Source organism: Cotesia glomerata, linkage group LG6 (genome assembly GCF_020080835.1).
Source record: "Cotesia glomerata isolate CgM1 linkage group LG6, MPM_Cglom_v2.3, whole genome shotgun sequence".
Lineage (NCBI taxonomy): Eukaryota > Metazoa > Arthropoda > Insecta > Hymenoptera > Braconidae > Cotesia > Cotesia glomerata.
Window position 1 is genome coordinate 4,138,912 of NC_058163.1, and position 26,318 is coordinate 4,165,229.

At 28.4% G+C, this 26,318-nt stretch overlaps 2 protein-coding genes across 2 annotated transcripts in view; one reads left to right on the plus strand and one right to left on the minus strand.

Moving 5' to 3' along the window:
- Positions 1 to 14,644, minus strand: part of LOC123266705 (facilitated trehalose transporter Tret1-2 homolog) — a 49,163-nt gene extending 34,519 nt beyond the window's left edge. Inside the window, exons 1-2 of the mRNA XM_044731080.1 lie at positions 14,317 to 14,644; positions 11,861 to 12,034 (exon numbers count right to left, since the gene is read on the minus strand). Of these exons, the coding sequence (XP_044587015.1) occupies positions 11,861 to 11,884 (24 nt within the window). The 5' untranslated portion in view covers positions 11,885 to 12,034; positions 14,317 to 14,644. The remainder of the gene's footprint in view (positions 1 to 11,860; positions 12,035 to 14,316) is intronic.
- LOC123266706 (mediator of RNA polymerase II transcription subunit 20) overlaps positions 1 to 26,318 on the plus strand; it is a 66,105-nt gene that overhangs the window by 38,374 nt on the left and 1,413 nt on the right. The window lies entirely within an intron of this gene.

The following is a 26,318-nucleotide window of genomic DNA, read 5'->3' on the forward strand; positions in this document are numbered from 1 at the left end:
AATGCCACCAACTGCGCGAAAATCGGTTCATTCATTCAAAAGTTATTGCGATTTGAAATTTCAAAAAATAGTGTTTTACTAAAATTCTATCAAACTTTTAAGCTCGAAGAGCTCAAAAGCATATAAAAGCTATTTTTTGAGCTCGGAGAGCTCAAAATAACACAAATTGTATTTATGAGCTCGAAGAGCTCAAAAACGTCATAAGTGCAATTTCAAGCGTTTAGGTTTAGAATTGGCGGGAAGTCGCAGGGATGGCCTTCAGGGTCAACCGTTTTCCTAATTTTTTTTTGTTAAAAACACCTATTTTCTAGTAGCTTTTACTGATTAGACACCACTAAACTTTTTTGTTCTCTTATAATTATCGGTAAAAGATCTAAAAGACATGTTCTAGAAGATTGTCATCAAAATATAAACAATTCCATCATTGCCATCAAAAGTTATATAAATTCTTTATGAAAAAATAACTACATTGAAGTTATTTTCGCATGTGAAGCACTAGCAGAATATTTTTCCGTTCCCATAGTCCAGACTCTAGGCCATATATTCTAGACTATCAATACCGTAATCAAATCACTAATCTCTCAATAAAAGCAAAAAAAAAAATTAATAGCAATAACACAACATAATTAAAATAAAACAGTTTATCTAGGTTATAGAACTGCACAGACTTGTAACTGTTTCGGTGGATTAAACTCTAAAACCTCGCTTTGAAGATTTGTTCATGTGTGTACGGCTTTGATCTGCCGGCGCTTTAACTTTACTCGCTATTAATGTGGCTGATGCTTTTCAAATACTCTCACACTAATTGGAAAATGTTTAAGCTAAGTTGTACACGCATTTCCTGCAATAAGCACCCTGTACCTATGCCTACACCTACATACATATTACTCACATCCACACGAGCACCACAACACACGATGAATTTACATTAAAACCGCCAATATGTTTCACTAACAAATCACTTATAATTGTCATCGCAAATAAATTTATTTTTATTTATTTTTTATCGTCGCATGTTTATCTTGTTACAGATACCTACATTTATTTTTATTTAATTAACCTTTTATCGCTGCCGAGTTGAGCTTTCTCGGTTTTATATAATGTGATAAAGTACCAGACTTACTACTCTACTTTTTAATAAAAAAAAAAATACTCGCCTACTCTATTTATTTTAATTCGTAATATTTATCATTTTATATAAATAGAAATTCTTTAAGTGATCTCTAGTAATAATTAGGTTTCATTAGAGAAAATTATTAATCACGTATTCATGTGTTTATTTATTTATCTTTATGTTCGAATAAATTATAGATAATGTATTGTGTAGAGACACGGCAGTGCCTTGCGCCCAGCAGGCGTGAAAACATACAAGTGTAATGTATCAGTACTAATATCTCCATTTTGAATTTAATAACCTGAAATAATAGTACAATTTTCGAGTCTCCAGTTTTGTTGGAGATAACAATTAATAATTATTAAATGAAAGATAATATTAATAATTCGGTAATGGCTACTGTCAATGGTAAAACTGGGCTGCTTATATAATATACAAAATATGCAGAAAATTCGTATAATTGGTTAATTAATGACACTTTTAACGATATAAGCTCATTCCGATGTTACACTCATCGAGACCTTTTATTTGAATACACACATGAATTTTTTTATATATTTTATTCATATGATATTTGTTATATATATAATACATAAAATATGTAAAAAATTCATGTGGGTACTCAAATAAAAAGTTCCAATAAGTGTAATATCAAGATAAGCTTATATCTTGAAAAATATTATTAAATGACAAAATTCAATGTTATTTTGAAATTAATGACATTTTTGAAGATATAAGCTCATCCTGATGTTACACTTATCGAGACCTTTCATTTGAATACACACATGATTTTTTTTATATATTTTATATATGATATTTGTTATATATAAAATATAGAAAATATGTAAAAAATTCATGTGGGTACTCAAATGAAAGGTCCTGATGAGTGTAACATCGAGATGAGCTTATATCTTAAAAAATATCATTAGATGACAAAATTCAATGTAATTTCTAAATTATTGACATTTTTGAAGATATAAGCTCATTCTGATGTTACACTTATCGAGACCTTTCATTTGGATACACACATGATTTTTAACTTCCCGCTAAGAAAATTGGAAATTTTCAAAAATCGGGAAGTTATTATTTTCACCCCGTTTTTCGAAAATCGAGTTTTCATCAGATCTCGACGTTTTGAGGTCCTAGGAAGCTTTCCTGACTATTTCCGCGGTGATGTCACCGTGTCTGTATGTGTGCGTGTGTGTGTGTGTGTGTGTAAATCTCTCATAACTTTTGAACAGATCATCCGATTCGATCGAAATAAGCGGCGTTCTGAAGAGTTCCTTTGCCCCTAGAATTCTGATACTAATTTACAAAATTTGAGTCGATCAATTTTGAGATATCTCAAAAATAAAATTTCCAAAAATTCGTTTTTTTGAAATATCTTTTAAACGGCTGAACTGATCAATTCTAAAAACTAATCAGCTCTTAACCTCAAAAAACCACGTCGATTGCCACCAGCCCGGTCAAAATCGGTTGATTTGTTCGTGAGATATCGTTGTCGAAAAAAATTGAAAAAAATGTTTTTTTTTTTCAGAATTTCTATGAAATTTTCAGTCTGACCAGTTTACGCTGAAAAATTTTTCAAAGAACTCAAAAAACTGCGTTGAATGCCGTAGACCGCGTGAAAATCGGTTAATTCATTCAAAAGTTATTGCGGTTTGAAAATTCAAAAAATAGTGTTCTATAAAACTTCCATTAGCCTTTTGAGCTCGAAGAGCTCAAAAGCACAGAACAGCGATTCATTTCAGCTCGGAGAGCTCAAAATTACCTAAAAATTATATTTTTGAGATCGAAGAGCTTAAAAAATAAGTGAATTGTTGAGCACTTAGGTATGGAGGTAGCGGGAAGTTGCAGGGATGGCCCTTAGGGTCAACCGTTTTCCTAATTTTTTTTATATATTTTATATATCTGATATTTGTTATATATATATATATATATATATATATATATATATATATATATATGTATATATATAATATGTAAAATATGTAAGAAATTCATGTGGGTACTCAAATGAAAGGTCCTGATGAGTGTAACATCGAGATGAGCTTATATCTTAAAAAATATCATTCGATGTCAAAATTCAATGTGATTTCTAAATTACTGACATTTTTGAAGATATAAGCTCATCCTGATGTTACACTTATCGAGACCTTTCATTTGAATACACACATGATTTTTTTTTATATATTTTATATATGTGATATTTGTTATATATATAATGTATAAAATATATAAAAAAAATTCATGTGGGTACTCAAATTAAAGGTTCTAAGGAGTGTAATATCGAGATGAGTTTATATATTAAAAAATATCAATAGTCTACAAGACACAATGTCATTTCTAAATTATTGATATTTTTGAATAATTTTAATACTTAATGATAATTACCGCTGGCATCTCAATTGTACCTTGATCACAAATCCGCTTTTTCGAAGGTTACAAACTTAATTATTTTATTTCAAAATCTCCATTTTTATTGCTATTACATTGACCGACAATCCCAATTTTTGCTGATCAAGTTTATAAAATAAAGTTTATCAACTGATTCAAAATTTTAAATTTGATCAAAAATCTGAATTTTTCAATTTAATTTTTTATATAAAAAATAATAAAATTTTTCCATCTCATTATAAATTAAAATAAAAACCATTCAATTAACGAAAGTTGATAAAAATTGACAGGAGAAAAAAATCAACCACAGCTTGTAATTTTCCATTAACATCGGACGACCGCGGACAATTGAGTGTGATGTGCAGTGATTGAGTGAAAAATTTCCGTGACATTGAAATTTAACGATTTTTCCTAGAATCGGAGTAAAAAAAAATACTGTCTGTACATATTTACATTTTTAAACCAAACAAATAGACGAAATAGGTTTTACATGCAATATATACTGCTACTAAGAAGACATGCGTCGTAAACCAGATAGACGTTGGTTCTATCTTCGCAGACAAACACAACTCCCATTATTCTCAAGACTGGAATAAATACAAAGGACTGGATGTAACGCCTACGCGGATAATAAAAATAACATTTACAACCCGACATTTGAAGTGGGAGAGCGTCGGCTGAAAATTTAAAAAATTAGAGAAGAATTTCCGCGGGTGCAACATTCCACCGCGAAAAAAGCGCACCAGCTCGCGTGCGTGTGAGTTAAAGGTGGATCATAAAATATGATATAGTGTAGAATGTATGATGTGAGTATTCATTTGGTACGGATGCGAAAATGAGTGAGGGTGGGGGTGGGGGTTGCAGATGTACAATGAGAGGGTGGGAGGTCGGTAACGGGTTTGCGAAGCTGGAGGGTGCCAGAGCTGGTAGTTGCCAAAACCCGCGACCCAGATACCGATCGACCCACCGACATATACACTTACACACACTGTCGCTGCTCGAGAGCGGCACACCAGCCCTTATTGTAACCCTTCCAAGATGTATTACTGCATAATGATAATAATAATAATGATAATATTAATAATGGTTTAAATTGCTGGTATTTTTAAGTAAAATCCCTCCCGAGGTACATTTATTTTAATTATACTCTTATATTTTTAAAATGTTCCTCGATAAAATGTACGATTTGGGTCTATTTGATCTAAAAGTCCTGTTTTTAACTGCGGTATTTTTTTACACTAGATTTTTAAGTTATATTACACATATAAAAGTATTTTTCGTCATAAATTTTTTTATTCAGTAAGAAAGAGGTATTCTTGTGGGAAAATACTAAAGATTAATCCTGGAAGCAATACATATTTTTACTGTACCAAAACTTGCTTTCACTCTCAACAAAATATCTGAATTAAGTAAAGTAAACTTAACCTCGCGACAATTTATACACTGATAAAAAAATTAACTTGACTCAAGAGTTAAAATCTTTAACCATTAATACCATTTTGAAGAAAATGATTTTCTTGAGTCAAGAGAATAAATTCTTGAAATAAGAAAATTTTTTTAGACCAAGAATAATTTTTTTAACTCAAGAATTTATTGTTTTGACTCAAGAAAATCATTTTCTTCAAAAGATTTTGGCACTTGAGTCAAGTAAATTTTTTTATTAGTGTAGAAATATATCTTCGAACAATCATCCTCTACTTTAATTTTTTATCAATTAACTTAATTAAAACAATTCCAGATATTAATTGATAAATATTAACCAACACTTTGATAACTGTGTAAAGACACATTTTGTTTAACGTTTAACAATTTGTGAACAATTAGGTGCTTTTTAGATAACAATTACTAACAGAAGGTAAAATCGAGGAAAATTATAGCTTTAATATTATTTTTGGTGTGGTATTAATAGAATAGGTGTTAAAGTTGGTATTTTTTAGTATTATTTCAATTATCTTACAGTGAAAATACGTATTTTTCTTTAAGGCATGAAAAAAGTGATTTTAATAGCTTACAGTGTAGGTTCTTCAAGTTTTTATGAAGGTACAAACATGATAACTTTTGAAAAAATAAAATTTTCAACTCAATTTATTTTTGAATCTCTGCATTTGCCTAATAAGAAGTGAAGGATTGAAAATTGCCCCTTAATATTGTTTTGTTTAATTATAATTAATTTTTGGTCGGCTGGCAGTTGGAGAAATTTTCTGTTATTTGAGCAGCCATATAGAAAAATTTATTTGTAAATATTAACCCCAACACTTTGATACTTGTGTAAAGACACATTTTATTTAACGTTTAACAATTTGTAAATATACAGGCGCTTTTTAGATAACAATTATCTACAAAAGGTAATATCTAAAAAAATTATGACTTTAATATTACTTTTGGTGTGAGTATTAATCGTATAGGTGTTAAAGTTGGTATTTTTGAAGATTATTTCAGTTTTCTTACAGTACAAATATGTATTTTTTTTAAAGCATGAAAAAAGTGGCTTTAATAGCTTACAGTGTAGATTCTTCAAGTTTTAAGGCAGGGACAAACACCATAATTTTTGAAAAAATACATATCTCAATTCAATTTATTTTTTTATCTCCTAATCTGCCTTATGGGAAGTTGCGGATTGAAAATCGCAGCTTAATATTGATTTGTTTCATTACAATTTACTTTTGTTCGGCTGGCAGTTGGAGAAATTTAGTGTCCTTTGAGTAGCCATATAAAAAAATTTATTTGTAAATAGAGCTTTAAGAAAGTTGATACTATACTCAATTGTGTTCTTTGGCTGATCAAAAGTAATACAGTCTAATTGGTCCTTTTTTATGATTCACATCTTAACGAAATAGGGCATTCAATTCGCCTGAAAACAAATAATATCCGCGGAAAAATTTAAACAAGCTTTAAAATAGAATTTTCAATGAAATTTCTTATGATTTATTTGTGATTAACTTATTAAAATTATTTTTTAACTTATTTTTATAGTTTACAGTAAATAATTGCTATTTTTACTTAGAAAAGTGGTTTTTATGGCTTATAGAGTAGATTTTTTAAATTTTTATGGAGGGTCAAACACGATAACTTTTGAAAAATTCAATTTTTCAACTAAATTTATTTTTAATCTCTTCCTCTGTTTTATAAGAAGTTAAGGATTGAAAATTTCAACTTAATACTGTTCTGTTTAATTACAATTAATGTTTTTTTCGATTAGCAGGAGAAATTTTCTGTTCTTTGAGCCGTATTAAAATAGAATTTCAAATAAAATTTCTTGTAATTTATTCGTAATTAACTTACTAAACTTTTTTTATAATTTATTCTGCTGGATGTTGGATACATTCTTTAGGTCTGAGAAGAAAAATACTTTTCAAGCAACTTTACAGCTTCAATATTATCAACTATCATTAGTACACGGAAAAAAGTAAACTGTAATATTCACTTGGATTCCGGTTAATTTTTATAGTTTCAAACAGTAAAGCGGACATCGGGGTGGCAAAAATATAAATATTACAGAACTTATTGTAGAAAGTATAAAAGCCACAATTTATAATTTAATATCTATAATAAGTGATTAGTAGCTGTCAATATAGTATATAACGACTCTTTCATCTTAAAAAATTACAGTTTCAAACAGTAAAAATTGCCATTTCAATATATAGTCCATATAATGAGGAGAAGGGGAACTTAGATGAAAGAGAAGGGCATCTCACTCTGGGAGAATTTAACATTTGAAACAGTAAAAATTATACTTTTAAAATATACATTTTACCAGTTCAAGCAAGTCAATGATTACAGTTTGATTTTTAGCGTTGCGTTTAAAATTTACCTTTTTACTTTGTAAATATTGACGTTGCTTATATTAGAAATTTACTAACTTTATTTTATACTTTTTACATATCATAAGATCATTTTTTAGGTACGAAATGATAAATATCAAGTCTGAATTCTTAATTATTATACTTAAACATCTTAGACATTTACATAGCGATTATTACTGTTTTAAATAGTATTTTTTTCCATGTAAAGAGTAAATTGTAACGTTTAAATGGTAAATATTATAAAGTGAATAGTAAAATCACGATTTTACTGTTTGAAATGGTAATTTTTAGCAGTTTACCATTACTTATTATAAATCGACTGTTATTTATTACAGTTTACTTTTTTCCGTGTATCAAATATTCTTATTTCCTAGAAAATTCTCGTATAAAAATGATATAAATATAATTAATAGAGTAATTTGTAATATCAATTAATTATGTACGACAAAAGAGAAGAATCGAGCATTATTAAGGAAAAATAACTGTGACGGTAAACTTAACCCTACAAGTTAGTAGGACAATCCGTTTATACGCATTACAATTATAAATGTGACAGTGGGTCATGTTACTTTCAGTGTCTCATTGAATATAATGTTGTAACAGTGTATACGTACTTTAACTGGAAAGTTCAAGATTGCCGTGTACTGCAACTAATAAGACACCCTCACTCCTCAGCTCTCTTATGTACCTCCCCGCCGAGAACTAACGCCTACATAATTAATTACCCACGTGCACATTATCTCGGGAACATGATTCGTGTGAAAATCTTTTCACTCAATCATGTGTTTTACTTTTGTTAAAAAAAAAATATAATAAACGCGAGCTCTTACTCTTGTTCATTCATGCTGTCTGTTATTCCTATTTAGACCACACACATTTTAATATTTAGTGTTAACTATATCTAATCACCGGCTATAACCATCTTTGTTTATATACTTTATATATATTTAATGCAGTTATCTAACTATTTATTTATTATTAATGAATAAATTTAAATGACACCTTAAACAACAGAAGCTGCTTGTTGGTGTATTTATCCGGCTCTCAGATTGCATAATAAAAATTTAAGTGTCGAGATAAATTCAATGCTTTAGACACATTTATTTAGATTGATATTTTCTTTTTAATATACTATTTATTTATATAATAAATCGTACTCTTGTTGAGAAATACTAGTGAATGCTCACATTAATTTTAAAGGATTCAAAGAATTAAAAATCGGAAAATTTTAAGCTTTTGTATTTTTTATAATGGGAAAAAAACATTGAAAAATTAAGATTAAAAATTATTAAAAGAAAAATTACAGTAAAATAAAATAGTTTTATTAAAATTACTAAGAAATTTAAAAGTGACTACTCACACGTAAAAAAACTCTGATAAATCCACGCAGGATTTTTAGAGTTTATTTTTGGGCTTGAAATTCCGGAAAGTATGTTGATAATTTGATTTTTTTAGAAACTGGGTCCATAACCTGGCATTTTGTGGATATATTTATACTTGTTGCCGAAAATAAAAAAAAAAATGTTAGATTGTAATTAAAATTGACTTTTTTATGATTTAATTTAAAAAATTTTTGAGAAATTAAAACTTTAGTGCTTTTTCTTAAAAGAAATTTTCTTTATAAATTATAGTAAGATATTCCGCAATTTATGATCTTATTTAAATTTTTTGAATAATTATTCACAAATTCTATGAAAAAAAATATTGAAAAGGACCATTAATTTTTACTGCAAAGGTTAAAAATAATAAACGTGAAAAATTGACAAGATTAATGATTATTTTAGACTATTAATATTAAAAATTACAGTAAAATAAAATGTTTTTACTGAAATTACTAAAAAATTAACCGGACTTGGCAGTAAAAATTAATCAAAATGCCGGAATTATCCACCGACTTTGAGGCGGCGCTGCAATCGCTCTCGACTTATCAGCTGTATAAAAAATTACACATTTTAGTGATCAGTTGTTGCTCAATTACAGTTAATTCTAACAACACTCTTATACAATTATCATTATAATTAAATTTTATCCAATTAGTTAAATATTATTTGTAAAAATGTACTTTAATGACATTTGTTATTTTTTTTTTACTATTAGCTGTTATTCTATCTATATTTTCAAGTGAAATAACCTTAAAAATAAATAAAATCTAAAAAATCAATTAAACATTCAATCTTATCAAATTAAAACCTTTTCCAAAATATAAAATCTATAAAATTATTAATAATATTCCATTGATAATATACTGTATATGAATTAATCTCCGAAGGGGTTCAACTACCTCAAATACGTTGTAAATAGTTGAATTGACCTTACAAAAGAGATGAATGACTCGAAATTTCTGTATATAATAAACATTGACCTTAGAGAAGGCTAAAGTTGCATAACGTAGTCCTGTCACATAACTCTTCACCGACAAAAAAAAAAAAAAAGTAATTTTCCTTTTGGAGTACAAAACGCGATTATTTTTACAGTAATAATACGTATTTGTACTGTAAGGAATTTAAAATAATACTCGAAAAAAACCAACTTTAATACCCATAATATTAATACCACACCAAAAGAAATATTAAAGCCATAATTTCCCTCGATTTCATCTTTTTTTGGTAATTGTTATCTAAAAAGCAGCTTTTTATTTACAAATTGTTAAACGTTAAACAAAATGTGTCTTTACACAGTTATCAAAGTGTTGGTTAATATTAACAAACAAATTTTTCTATATGGCTGCTCAAAGGACAGAAAAATTCTGTCCCTGCCAGCCGAAAAAACGTTAATTATAATTAAAGAAAACAATATTAAGCTACAATTTTCAATCCTTCACTTCTTATTAGGTAGATAAAGAAATTAAAAAATCAATTAAGTTAAAAATTTTATTTCTTCAAAAGTTATCATGTTTGTCCCTTCACAAAAACTTGAAAAATCTACACTAGGGTGTGTCGAAATTCAATTTCCGTGAGAAACCTATACAATTGGAATTTTGAGTTCTGATTTTAACAGGAACTGTGTTTGGACATTTTCTGAGATATTTTAGGTTGAGACGACTTATTTGATTTTCATAGAATTTTTAACAGGAGCTTTTTTTTGGGTATTTCCACTGAAATTTCCGCATTTGGAAACAATATTAAACTGCAATTTTCAATCTTTAACTTCTTATTAAGCAGATGAGAAGACTAAAAAATAAATTGAGTTAGAAAATTTATTTTTTCAAAAGTTATCGTGTTTGTCCCTTCATAAATACCCATGATATTAATACCACACTAAAAATAATATTAAAGTCGTAATTTTCCTCGATTTTACTTTCTGTTGGTAATTATTATCTAAAAAGCGCCTGTTTGTTTACAAATTGTTTAACGTTAAACAAAATGTGTCTTTACAAAATTATGAAAGTGTTGGTTAATATTTATCAATTAATATCTAGAATTGTTTTAACTTGATTGATAGAAAACTAAAATAGAAGGTGATTGTTTGAAGATACATTTGTGTAAATTGTCGGGAGGTTAAGTTTACTTCATTATATTTATTATTTATTTATATATTTATTTGTATAGAAACGGCCTCGGCAATTTAGAACAATGTTACATTTTCATATGTAGAACGTTTATTGAAGAGAAGATAGAGTTAAGAAATTTAAGGAATTCAAAAAAACTTTTTTTAAATTTGAAAGAAAAGAAAAACAAAACAAGAAAAAAATTTTTTGTAATTGATAACTGGTAATCACTAATTGATAGAATATATCTTATAGTTTATAATCACTATTTGTACACCTGGAATGTTATTATTTTAGAATCACCCTTTTTGCTTCTTTTTTTATTTTATCTGCTGGTCCTCCAAAAATGTCAATATTGTCAAAATGTCAAAATGTCAATGCAATATCAATAGCATATTTGTTGATGACTTTGCCTATTCTGTATATGTATGTTAATTTAGATATTTTAGTGAGAGTGAAAGCAAATTTTGGTAAAGTAAAAATAGGTATTGCTTTCAGGACTTATCTTTGGTATTTTTCCACAAGAATGCTACTTTTTTGCTAGATAAAAAAATTTAGAAAAAAAAAAATACTTTTTAAATTTGATATTTTGAGGCAGAGCCGCAAAAGCAGAATAACAAATTTATTTAGAGCGTTAATAATGAAAAAAGGGGATGCAGTGAATTTAGTAAAACTGGAATAACAAAAAAGGAGTAAATTCAGGACTCTGGCAGTGGGTAAAGGATGTAGTCTATTCTGCCGGTCGATATCTAAGCACTTGGAGCTCCTGTCCGAGTTGCAACAAGACAGAGCCAGAGAAGAGCAAGAGCAAGAGCAAGTGTACACACAGAAACTGGATGTAGGAGACGAGCAAGTTTCCGTGTGGTGGAAGTCTACAGCAGACTCCAATGTATGTATCGGGGTTAGAAGGAACTATCAGTCGCTTATCTATCATGTCCTGGCCTCGGTTGTTTTCGAACAATAACCACGCGTCCACTGTAAACTGAATCGTGTCGAAGTAATTTGCCCGGTTATTTTATCTCTTTTGATAACAGCCCTAGATTTAGTATTTATACTTACGTAGTATTTGTGATGAAGTGACATCCTTTGATCAGTTGCTGCTAAATCCTGGCACTTTTCACAGATTCATTCCAGAAATTAAACGACTTTTATTATTTCAAGGTCAGTCTTGGTGGTCGTTATTTGTTGGCTTAATCGATTTTTATTATCAACATTTTGGTGAGAATCCACTGGCTGAAAAATTAACGAGGTTTTATTTTTTATTTTTGCGACCGAGAGCGTAAGTGTGTACAAAGAGATTGTAAGTGATTCATTTGATATGCAGATAAGAACTGCATTGTCCTTTTGATACCAAGGCCTTGCATCAAGAGATAACATGCTCTAACACAAAGTCTCTTAAGAGCAACCGATTTTTTAAAGAAATATTCAACGATCGAGAACTTGATCTACATTGATGGCAGCTAAGGAACCAAATTGAGGACAATTGTTGGGAGATAAGGGGAATTTACGGATTAGTCTTCTAGCGACCAAAATTTTCAACGCTGTCCTCCAATTTTTTAAACTTTGGTGGTTTTTTTATCCAGCGGGAATTTTTGGAGCTTTCAAATTGTTCAATTTTCAGGATTGGGCTCGATTCAATTTGGAAACATTGGATAATTTTGGAAGCATCTAATTAGGTCATAAGAATGTTGACAAATTTTCGGTCTCTAATCAAAGTTAGCAAAATAGAGTTTTAAAGCTTGGCTCATTTGGTTGCTTAAATTTTGAGAAATTTCTAATTTCAAAAGCGGAATAATTGGTGAAATTTTGATCAAAATTTATCAAATAAATTTTTGAACTGCAGTGCGGAAAAAGAAAAGTTGGATTTTTAGAATTTTTAGTAGAAATTTTAGTATTTAGATACCAAAAGAAAAAAATAAAAAATTTTACAAATTTGTAAGAAGTGTATTTTAAGATCAAAAGTTAGTTTTAAAAAATATTAATTAAAAATATAATTTTTTTAGGAGATTTTTGAAAATTTTGTAAGAGATTTTGCAATTTTAATTGTTTTTTTTTAAGACAATGAAATACTTTTTATTAAAATTTGATTAAAATGGTTTGAATTGTTTAAAAAACATTGTTTTGCCCTAATTTAGTAACTTTTTGAAAAAAAAAAATTATTTTAGTGTTTCAAAAATTTTTTTTCTGGTTCAACAAAACCCATTTTTCCTTGAACTATTTAAATTTCCACTAAAAACTCTTCTTTTCTCTAGTGAAGTTATCAAAGTTTGCTCCGCGATAATGACAATTTTTATTTAGATCGCGATAATAGTTTTTAATTGAAGAAAAGTTGATAAAAAATTTTTAATCACTAAATTCCCGAGTGTCTCGGTCTGCAATAACCGGAGATATTAAATAAACGAAAAAAAGCCTCCAGCTATTGTCTTTTGCGGACACAAAAAACAACCGCAAATGCACTATTGACGAGCGAATAGCGTGGCCTTTGACAATTTATGTTTTATTACCGCGTTACGTATTAGCATTATTATTAATGTTATGTAATGCGGTGCAGTACAACAAAATAACAATATAAACAATAATGAAAATAAGAATAAACATAAACAAAAACAACAAAACCAACAAAAAAAAAAAATTAAAAACAACATAAATACTAACAACAACAAAACCAACAACAAGAACATGAACAAAAACAGTAACAAGAACAAAAAAAACAAAAACAACAACAGCAACAATAAGAACAAAAACAACAACAAAAAAAATAAAAACAACATAAATACCAACAATAACAACAACAACAAGAACAAGAACATTAACAACAATAACAAAATTACAACAATAAGAACAAAAACAACAACAAAAACAGAAAAAAATAAAAACAACATAAATACCAACAACAAGAACAAGAACATTAACAAAAATAACAAAATTACAACAATAAGATCAAAACCAAAAATAACAAAAACAATATCAATAACAAAAAAAAAGAAACAGCAAAATCAACAACTATAAGAACAAAACCAACAACACCAAGAACAGAAAAAAATAAAAACAACATAAATACCAACAACAAGAACAAGAACAAGAACAACAACAACAACAACAACAACAACAACAACAACAACAACAACAACAACAAAAACAAGAACATCAACAACAATAACAAAATTACAGCAATAAGATCAGAACCAACAACAATAAATACAGAAAAAATAAAAACATCATAAGTACCAACAAGAATCAGAACAAAAACAGCAACGACAAAATTACAACAATAAGATCAAAACCAAAAAGAACAAAAACAACAACAAAAACAAAAAAAAACAATAACAGCAAAATCAACAACAATAAGAACAAAACCAACAACAAGAACAAAAGCAACAACAGGAACAAAAACAACAAAAAAATTAAAATAATAAGATCAAATCTAACAAGAACAAAAACAACGCCAACAAAACAACAACAACAAAATTGACCCCTTCTTGAAAAAATTATTAGAAAAAAAGTATCAAAATTACTGGAGGTAAAATCCGAAGGGATTTTTTCCGTTTCTTCCTTCTCATTTAGCGGAAAATGTATAATTAGTGAAACACTTGGCACATTTTGGGGACCTGGATGAGTTTAAATGGAACGAGTGATCCCTCGATCATTTCTAAGGGGTAAAATACGAGCAATTATTTTGGGCAGATAATTTTTTGAATTTTTGAAGATACTGATGGTAGAAGATGTTACTTTAAATGAGAACGAAAAAAAAAGGTGAACGCGATAATTCGCGGGACGGCGGGTCCCGATCGGCTAGACCCCACGTTTAATCGCGGGCAACTGAATCTACCCCCGTTTTATTCGGTGACTCTGAGTCAGGGGTGCCGAGTTATCGGGGTGGTGGTAGAGGTGGTTCGTGCTCTCTGCCTCTGGATGCTCCGTACCCGCTGGTTGCTAGTGCGCGACACTCTGCGCAAAACTACCCTCGTTTTAGCCCAATATGTATACAGTCACCTCTCGATTTATATCTCACTTTATATATATATATATATATATATATATATATATATATATATATATATATATATATATATATATATATATATATATATATATATATATATATATATATATATATATATATATATATATATATATGTAGATGTATTTAATTCTGACTGGAGGAAAAAATTACGAAACCATGTACCGAGTTGTCAATATAAATAGTAATTAATTTTATATTTAATCATTTTTAAAATTAAATCTGTAAATTTTTATACTTTTTTTCTTTTGTATATTTTTAATATTTATTCTCGATTCTTGATAGATATATTTTTTTTAATTTGCAATATTTAAATTTCAATATTAAGACCTTTAATTTTGACAGGAGCTCTATTAAAATATTATTTGACAAAATTTTAAGGTCATTTGAAAAATAAAATTCCCAGAAAAAAAAATATATATAAATAATAATAATTTTGCTGGAAAAGAAGGAAAATTTTTAAATTTTGAATTTTCCAAATTCAATCTTGAATAACTTTTGAAAGAATGAATTTATCAAAAAATCATAAGGCCTTTTTTGTAGATCGTTCAATTTTCTACAAAAAATGTGTTAGTAACTTTTCGCTACGATGCTTGTAAAAAAAAGATATAAAATTCCAAACTCTAAAAAAAGTTTTTTCTTAATTAAGGACTTTTTTTAAATTTAATTATTTATCATGTGAATTTTTTTTTGATAATAAAAAACTTAATTATTTGTTATCAAATGAAAACTTTCTAATACGATAAATTGATTTTTAAAATCGACTATTAAAATTAATCATGCTTTGAAAAAAAAATATTCAGTTCATAAAAACTGAATAAAAAAAATAATACAAACAACCTTGAGTAGAAAGGCAAAAAATTTGCCATATGATGAATAAGACACAAATTGACGGACAATGAAATGTAGTTTAGACCCCATCTATGTTTTGTATCTATTGAATAGAGGGTTGCGCCCTATGCTACATGCAAACATACCTACATACATATATGTAGGATGTTACGGCTCCTGGAGACAGGAAATTGAATAGTTGATTTCGAGATTGAAAATTAAAAGTTCAATAGTGAACTAGGGATTTATTTTAATTGAATTTATAATTAGATTGTTAATAAAAGAGATATATGTATATTAAAATTTTCAATTTTCTAATGACTTTATATAAAACGGCGATAAAACATAATTGTGTACTGTATACTACAAAAATAAATTATAAAATATAAATTAAATAAGTTAATTACAAATTAATTACAAGAAATTTTATTTAAAATTCAATTTCAGAACTTGTTTAAATTTTTCCGCGGATAGTATTTGTTTTTATACGAATTGAACGCCCTTTTTCGAACCGATGTGAATCTTAAAAAAGGACCAATTAAAGACTGTATTACATTTGGTCAGCTAAAAAACACAATTGAGTGTAGTATCAGCTGTCTTAAAGCTTTATTAAGAAAATATATTTTCTACATGGCTGCTCAAAGGACAAAAAATTTTTCCAATTGCTAGCCGAATAAACATTAATTATAATCAAACAAAACGATATTAAGCTGCAATTTTCAATCCTTAACTTCCTATAAGGCAGATGAAGAGATTAAAAAATAAATTGAGTTGAAAATTTTATTTTTTCAAAAGTTATCGTGTTTGTCTCTCCATTAAAATTTGAAAAAGTTTGGAAAACCCAAAAGTGCACGCCTCATAATGCTTATTCATTTTTTAAGAAAAAAATAAATTGTGTAATTGATTAAAAAAAAAATATAATTAAGCAATTTCTTACATGGTATTTTTTACTTTTTTTTATACATCGACACCCTTTTTTCTTGTCATATGTGTACGCAGTCTAAAAATTGAAGAAATTTTGGAAAATCTAAATGAACATGCCTTAAGCGCTCATGTCATACATAAATTATTTAGATCATAACAAAAATTATTCGTTTTTAATTTGAATTTTCTCGCGAGTAGTATTATCCCCTCTGTAGGTCGAGCTAAAAAAAAAATTTTAACAGATGATAAAACAGTTAGTAATTATACCATCATGTATATATAGTTTCTGCTTGTTTATAGTTATTTCAATCCTGTTTTATGAAAAATAATATATATGGCTGCCGAAATCGCAGAAAAAGTCACCGAACTGACAATCGAAAAAAATTAACTGTATCGAAACGGAATTATTTTGACACGCAATTTTCACAAGGGTTTTGACAAACTTCCTCAGGAATGAAACAAAAAAAAAAAATTAAATCGTGAAAGTGATTTTTGACAAAGTTGTGGTGTTATCAAGCCCAGTGCTCCCGTGAATACCACGCTCTTATTCATTTAATTCATCAGAAAAACGAGTTTTTTCTGAGAAATCTTATTTAATCGATAAGAAAATTTTTTTAACGTGTTCTGTAGTTACTATTATTTATTTCAATATGCTTTTTATCCATAATTTTTTTTGTTTAAATTGAAAATCACGTTTTAATCGAAATCACGATTTTTAGGCGAGAGTAGAGCATACCTGCGCGCTTCAGGCATGCAAAATCTAGCTTGATCAAGTGGCGTCATAGTTTTCACGAGACAAATAAGAAAAGTTCGTTTGTCTTTGTACGGTTGTATCGTAGTGAATTTTAATAAAAATTCAATCAAAGAAAAAAAAATATGTAAACTAGGCTACTGATATGAAATATGGGCCCAGTTCATCGAATTCTTAGACTAATAAAAAAGGTCCGATCTTGAAATATCAATTTGTTCGGGAGTAATCGTTGGTACATCCAAAATGGGGTGAAATCAGGACGTTCACGTAAAATTTTTTCAAAATAGCAACATGAAATGATTTTAGAAAGTAAAAGATGGTTTAATTTAAGTATTTTCTCGGTGTACATCTGCTTATATTATTGTATAAGTGTAATATGGTTCTGATAGAGGCATTTAAAGATCACTTGACCTTGACGAGTCGAATATAAAGCACAACCTCACGCGCTTCGCGCTATGAGGCGTGCAAAATCTACAATATAAGCCATTAAAATCATTTTTCTAAGTGAAAATAACAATTAAAGACAATTGAGTATAGTATCAGCTGTCTTAAAGTTCTATTTACAAATAAATCTTTCTATTTTGCTACTCAGTCGAAAAAAATTAATTATAATTAAACAAAACACCATTGAGCTGCAATTTTTAATCCGTAACTTCTTTTAAGGCAGATGAGGAGATTAAAAAATAAATTGCGTTCAAAAATTTATCTTTTCAAAAGTTATCGTGTTTGTCCCTTCACAAAAATTTTAAAATCCACATACTAGAAACTATTAAAACCACTTTTTGTATGTAAAAATGGCAATTAATCGATTAAAAAAAAATTTTTTATAAGTTTAGCGATGATTTTTCTATTTAATCATGTGTTTTTTATATTATTTATGTATAAAGTAAAAGCCCCAATAGATGATCATGTACCAGTATATGATCACTCCATGTATTTGTATACCTATATTTGTGAATATAGATATACAAATACATGGAGTGATCATATACTGGTACGTGATCATCTATTGGGGCTTTTACCTTACTAGAAATTTTCAATAGCGTGCTTTCTAACTAAATTTTTATTATATAATTATTTAATAATGTTTCGATATTGTGATACGTTCACGTTCTACGGCTAGACTAATAATGAATCAGGGTCAATTTTTTGCGATTATCGACTAATTACTAACTTCAAGAGTCCATGTATTTTATTACTAGAAATTTGAATAGCGCGCTACGCGCGCGCCTAAATTTTCACCAATAATGAATTGTGGCCTGTTTTTTGCGAGTTTCGACCTTTGACTAACTTCAAGACTTTTGTGTATTTTAATTTAAAGGATAGAGTAAAATATGACTCTCAGCTAAGATTTAAAGTGACACAATATTCAAATTTTAATATTTAGGTGTTAAATTTCAAAAATTACAATTTCAAATTATCCCTGAGCTTATTATCGCTGAAAATTCCGAGTTCAATCATGTACTCAAAATAAAATATTTTTTCATTAATAGTCAGATTAATCCCTTATTTTCCGGGTCAAGGATAGCGAAATAATAATTATTAAAAAAAATATTCAGACACAATAACCCGAGGGTATTTTTATTCTTTCGTTGACAGCGACACCGCGGGATAATATAAAAAATGTGTTGATCGTGTAGTCTAACATATTTTTCAATTCCTCTTGAATTCTCGACGTCTGCAAATTCACAGAATTCGCCTCTATTTTATTTATAGTTTATTTCAACGATCCGCTGAAAGATTGCCCACTTTTGAAATATTATCATCATTTATGTCATTGGCTTTGAATAAATAAATATTTTTGATTTATAAATAAAAGTTGGCGCCCAATTTATTTATTCCAAAACTGGGACTAAGAATGAGAATAAGAGGGAGAGGGATAAAATGCTCGATAAAAGTAGGAAATTAATTGGATCGAAAGATACCGAGCCGGGGAAAAAGCGGGCAAAAGCGGGGATTTAAGTAAAGAGTAAATTGATAAAGTAAAAATCTAGAGGGGATAGAGTCCGTAGGCCAGCGAATAGGCGCCTGTGCACTTGGCTCTCAATTCAACGGAGGCTCGGTACTGCAATTATTGACGAACCGGTATAACCTCTTCCTGGATATGATGCACGTGCATTGACATTATTATTTCCAATAATCGATACTTGGTTAAACTATTTAAATGTAAGAATCCACTTGACGCCGGTAATAAATCCAAACTTTTTGTTTCTGCTTCATGAGCCTCGGTAATATTAATAATAATCATAATTATTATAATCATAATGATGGTTGTAGTACGAATCTATATAAAAGCATTGTTGGAAAAGTACTTTGTCGTATCGAGAAATACTTATTGAAATTAAAATAAATATTTTTAATCCACTTTTCTTATAGCTTGAAAAAGAAAAATCAAGTATTGATGTACTAAAAAAAAAAGCAGCATTTGATTTAATTGTTTAATTAATAAATAATTTAATAGTTTACTGGAACGAATTAAAAATATTGTAATAAAAAATCTAGTAATTTAATTTTATATTCAGTAGGTAATTATCAATTTTTAATTATACTTTAAATAAAAATTTACACGGAAAAAAGAAAACTCGAAAAATTACACTGTTAAAAAAAATTGTAAATTTAATACATTTTTCGTATATATGTCGATTTTAAAATTACCTATCTGGTATGTCAGCGAAAAAAAGAACTTAAGTATGTTAATATTACTCTGTAGTATAATAATTTTACTAAATATATATTAATTTTAATATTTTGTTAGCTAATATAAATTAAAAATTTTACATGTTAAAAATTACTAGATTTTTTTTAATATTAACAGACAGTTGTATAATATCATTACAAATTATGATTTATAAAGTCAACATCATGATGTAAAAAAAATATCGAGGTATAAAATTTTAAATTTATAAAATATTTAGAAAATTAAATACATCGTATAGTAATTTTGAAGACAACAAATTTTAATGACTTTATAAGCCAACGTACATTAAAACTACAAATCTTTCTGTTGTTATTAGAAGATATAAGTACACGGAAAAAAAAAGATGATTTAAAAATTGCACCACTAATGATGTAAAAATCCGATTGTACGAGTGGCGTTAGTTTTGGTTTGAGGTGATACAAATATTGTATCACCGTGATGTAGATTCCACATCACAGTGAAGTAAATTATGAGTGCGCTACACGCATGCGCCTGAATATTGTATAGGTTATATTTGTTGTTGATGTTTTGAGTCGTATGTATTTTTTTATTAATTAAGAATTTGTTATAAAAAAAAAACGTGAAAATAACATAGCCGATGACTTTGTATGTTCAATGCTAAAAGAATATTGTCTTGAAAAATTTATTTCATGGTTTGAGGGTACGAATATTACCGTCAAGTTAGTCCCATTTAAAATACATTAGATACAAAAATTGTATCACCGGGTGGCGTAAATTTAGCATCACCTCTGTTGACTTCACAGGTGATACAATTTTTGTATCACCTGATGAGATTTTAAAGCCACTTTTTTTTCCGTGTAGTCTACAATTCAAAACTCGGGTTAAAAAAATTATCATTCTGGTATCAAAATAATATTATTGCAAAATTAGTACATGGTATTGTAAATATCGAATGCCGGTGTATTACTTATTCTTCAATGTAACGTATACTAAAATTATAATTTTTTTCCCTCCGGGCGGAAAGTGGCAACTTTAAGCTGCGCTAAACAAAGTTGCCGCTTTCCGCCTTCGTCGGACAAAAAAATAGTATACACTCCTCGGGAAGTAAATAAGAAAGCCTCAGATCACATGTTTGTTGACCTCGGCTTCGCCTCGGCCAACAATTACATGTGATCTGAGACATTTCTTACTTTACTTTCCTAGATGTGTAATATACTATTCCCTCCGGGCGGAAAGTGGCAACTTTAAGCTGCGCTAAACAAAGTTGCCGCTTTCCGCCTTCGTCGGATAAAAGATAGTATACACTCCTCGGGAAGTAAATAGAAAAGCATTAGATCACATGTTTGTTGACCTCGGCTTCGCTTCGGCCAACAATAACATGTGATCCTCGACATTTCTAACTTTACTTCCCTACACGGAAAGAAAATTGTACGAAAAATTACAATGAAAACATCGTAATTTTTAGTGTAGGATATTGCAGTGCCGGACCAGAACTCAAACATCGTAGTTTATACGATGCAACATCGTAAATTTCTATCACTCAAATTAAAAAGAAGTTTAGGTCACCGAAAAAATAATTCTGTATCATCCAGGAATCGAACCCAGTGTCCTCTCTCCGCCTCAAGTCTAAGGCTTATCCCCTCACGCTATCGGAGGGATTATCTAAAGTTTCTGTTCAGTCGCATAATAAGACCCTCATTACAGTAGTTGGTCATCTTTCGGTGGCGGCGTCGCAAACTACTAGACTCTGTCTCTCTTTTATTAAAACGTATAGTATGCGTCCTTATTCACTTGCTCTTACGGAAAAAAAATTTACTAAATAACATCGTAATTTTCAATAATTCAAATTGTATTCTGTAGACGGCAGCATCGTAAAAATCGAGATACTGAAAGTCTAGTCCTGGATTACGATGTTACTATAGTAATTTTTCATAGGATTTTTTTTTCGTGTAGGTGTGTAATATACTATTATTCTTTATTTTTAAGGAATAAAAGTATCGTAAAATTACATAGTCAAATTTTAATTTTTTACAATTAAGGATTGTAATAACTACCGCAATACAGCATTTCGAACTTACAAATTTGTTTATGAAATTTTTACGTCGCATGATTATTCTAACAGAATTATTTCTTGTATTCTATTTCGAATAACGTACAGTAAAATTCCGATTTTTTTTTATTTTTAAAGAACAAAACTAAGGTAAAATTACGAGATCTAATTTGAATTACTTACAATTGGATATAATAATACTTATCGCGACGCAGCATTTTGTTATTACAGAATAATTGGTAATGTTATGACGTCGTACAATAATTCTTAATAGAATTATTGTTTGTGATCCGTATCGCATAACTAATCCAAAATTATTTTTATTTTTTCGCTAAAATATTCGTTGATTTTCAAAAAAATTATTGGTTTTACTTTCATGTTTAATATTTTTACAAAACTAGAATACTAAATTAACCATACAGTAATACTATTTATTTAAGATTAAGCAATAGAAATGTACAAAATGCAACCAGTAATTTTAGGATACACTTGACTTTCAGTTATATGATATACGTTTCGATAATTTTTTTACAAATTATAAATAGTTCATTTACCAAACTAACATGATAATTTTTATATAATATTGAATCATCAAATTTACATTCCATCTTATAAATTTACAATTTTTGAAACCAATTTTTATCTAAAACATGTGTATTAAAAAACAAAACTAGTATGAAAAAAAAACTTTTGATACAAGTATTGTAAAAATTCGGGATTTTTTTTAACAGTGTACAGTTTCAGATTATAATTATTACAGATTTTATAAGAATTACATTATAAAATGTAATATTTACATTGAAAGCTCTGAAAATTAACATTCAAAGTTTGAATTTAGAAAAATGTTATTTCAAATTGTAATTTTTCTAGTTTTGATTACGACGGGACCGATTTTACATTTTATACTGTAATTATTCCTGTTTTCTTTTTTCCGTGTACGCATGCATGTAAATATTGTTATAATTAGAACAGAGATTTATGCCTTAATTTCAAAATAACAATTAATAATTAATGGTGTCATATTTTTGATATTACGGCGGAAATATTGGTCGTACAAAAAAATGTTTTCAATATAAGTTCAAAATTTAATTTTACAAAAGAAATATCTCATATAAATTTTTTTCAAGACCAATAAAAAAGCCGTAATTTTAAAACTGACATTTTTATGATTAGTAAAATTTGAATCATTCATTATGAATCTTAATTGAGAAATCACGGCGGAAATATTGGTCGTATAAAAAATTTTTTAAGTAAAAGTTGTTGAAAATTTAATTAAAAAAAAAATGTCTTTTATAAATTATTTTTAAGACCAATAAGAAAGTCGCTATTTCAAAATTGAGATTTTATAATTAACAAAAATTTGAATCATATATTATGAATCTTAATTAAAGAATTACGGTAAAAATAATGGTCGTATGAAAAAATTATTTGAGACATTTCTTGTAAAAAATTAAATTTTCAACTACTTTCTTAGCAAAATTTTTTTTACAAGACTAATATTTTCGGAAAAAATCTTGGGCCCAATTATAATTAGAAAAAAAAGAAGTTTGGTACAAATGTCAGAAAGTTGTGAAAATCAGTCATTAGAACTAAATCTTGCCGTGTTTGCTACATTTATGATCAATTTATATAAAATTCAATACTTCATAGTCAATAAATAAGTATTTGTCAAAACAATTTAATATCCAAGATTAATTATCAATTATTTTTGTTAGAAAAAGCATGTTAATAATTGAAATAATACTCTGGTTAACAATTGGTGTTGTAAATTATCCAATGTACCTAATATGAGTATGGCTTCAGCCATTGATCTAATTATGAGTACTGAAGATAATATTGTATCAGAATACCGAACAACTAACAAAAATACTTTAATTATTAACATGTCAGTGAATAGATTAGCTAATGTCCAAACTATTATAGATTAAAAATGAAAGTTATTTATCAGTCTAGTAAGCATAATACTACTGGTCAGTATTTGGAACATAGGCGGTCAATATTTAGTAAGTAATGTTCAATATTCGGAGCAATCGGCTGTAACGTTAATTATTACAATTTAATATTTATTATTATATATTTTATAAACAAAATTATTATAGTTTGTAAGTTAAAACTATAAAAAAAGGAAAATACTCGTTTCAGCTGATAAACTCTTCCAATAAATTTACAAATAATGTTTTGATGTTCATTTTATCAAAACTGGTCAATATTTGAAGCCTTTACCCTACAAGAAAAAAAAACTCTTGAAGTAACAAAAAATTATTTTTAAGAATTTTTTCATTTGATTAAAAACGATCAAGTTCTTGATCTTTAAATTGAACAATCTAATCCACTTTTTATGCAGCAATCCTTGAAGATTCATCAATCGCTAATATTCTTAGTCTTTCTTCAGATATCAGTGACTAGTTTACAACCAATATTTTTGTGCTTCTAATCGCTTTTCACGTATATTTTTGCATTATAGTTCTATTCAATTCCGCAACGTTGAAGTCAATTATAAAAAATTAAATCTTTATCATTAAAATTTGAGTTTTTTACGTTTAAACCACCATTTTGTAAAGAAATAGCATAAAATTAAAATTGTTTTATATCGTCTTCATCAAAATCATCATATATATTCATTATCTTTTAATCAAGTTGTAAAAAATCAACATAACCCCTTTTAGCTAATTCATAAATGTCAATCTTGATTTTAAAATTTCTACTAAAAAGACAGTTGACAAATAAATTCGATAAAAATAGGCAATTAATTCATAGATGTAATCGCAAGTAGCCGTATCATTACAATAATAATAACAATAATAATACAGATGGACGGATTTCGGTTATGAATATTCAATGCAATTCACACGGCGTACATTTTGACCTCCATCCCGTTTCTTCTCTATCCCCGTCTCATTATTCATGCCGATGCTCTCTGATTCGATTTAATCACCAGCTTCATCGTAATCGGAAAATATATTATTATACAAAAAAAAACCGGTTAATTAACGGATCCATTTATTCAATGAATAAATGATATATTTTAATTACCAGATATATTACTCCCCTGTATACACACATGTATATTTTATTTTATTGTGCTCAATACATCTATTTGCACATGTGCTGAATATAAAATAGTCTGTTAGCTCAATAATTCTATAATTTTACGATATTTTTAGTGACTTGATACTTGAAACATGAGACAATTGGTGAACAAGTTGAACAAGTTACTGGAGGCCACGACAAACTTATCTTATAGTATATAAGAATTCTCAAAGCTTTTATTTTTATTCTTTCAGTTAAAGTTTTACTCTTTACCCACTGGGTTTATAGTTTTCCAACTTTACCTTTTTTTATTTCGTTTTATATAAAAAAGTCGAGACTATTTTAAAGTACTTAGTACTTCGTTTCGTAAAATAAATTACTATTTCTTCTTAAAACTCCTTAACAGCGTTTAAATTACACAGGTTTCAAATCTTACTAATTATTAAATTTATCAAACTCTTAATGAAACAATTAAAAAATTTTATTAAAATGCTTCGTAAGTTTTATTAAATTAAGTAAGTACATTGATTTGTAAATACTTAGCGTGTAATTACAGTACAAAAGTCTCCAAATTTCTCCTCTGACCTCTGGCGTTTATCTTTTTCTCCGCCTCTTAGCAACGTAGCTAATAAAAACTACCTAGCATATATAAACACGCCCCTAATAACATTAGTCACACCCAAACTACCGATGCTTAGCAACCTGAGACATACCTTTAGTAACAATAACGTAGATACATGCCTTAGCAACACTAGTAACAGTAACCAAGCCTCTTAGAAATAGTTGCTAGGAAATTGTAAATAGGGGCGTTATTAAGATTGCTAAGCAAATTTAGCCCCACCTTTAGTAACATTTGTTCAGCAATTTAAGCCACATTGACAGTTATTGCTTAGCAACGCTAACCACGCCCCCCTAGTGGACCGTTGCTAAGGAATATTTTACTAGACGTGTTACTGAGGTTATCAAGCAGTCGTAGTCACGCCCCAATTACCGATGCTTAGCAACCTAAGACACGCCTTTAGTAACGAATACATAGATGGAGTCCCTAGCAACACTGGATACGCCCCTAGTAACAATTTCTAGTAACCAAAAACCATGCCTCTGAGTAACAGTTGCTAGAAAATTGTAAGGAGGGGCGTTACTAAGGTTGCTAAGCAATTAATTTAGCCAAACTGATAGTAATTGTTGCTAGCAATACTAACCACGCCCCCTATTGTTACCGACGCCCCTAGTCAACAGTTGCTAAGGAAT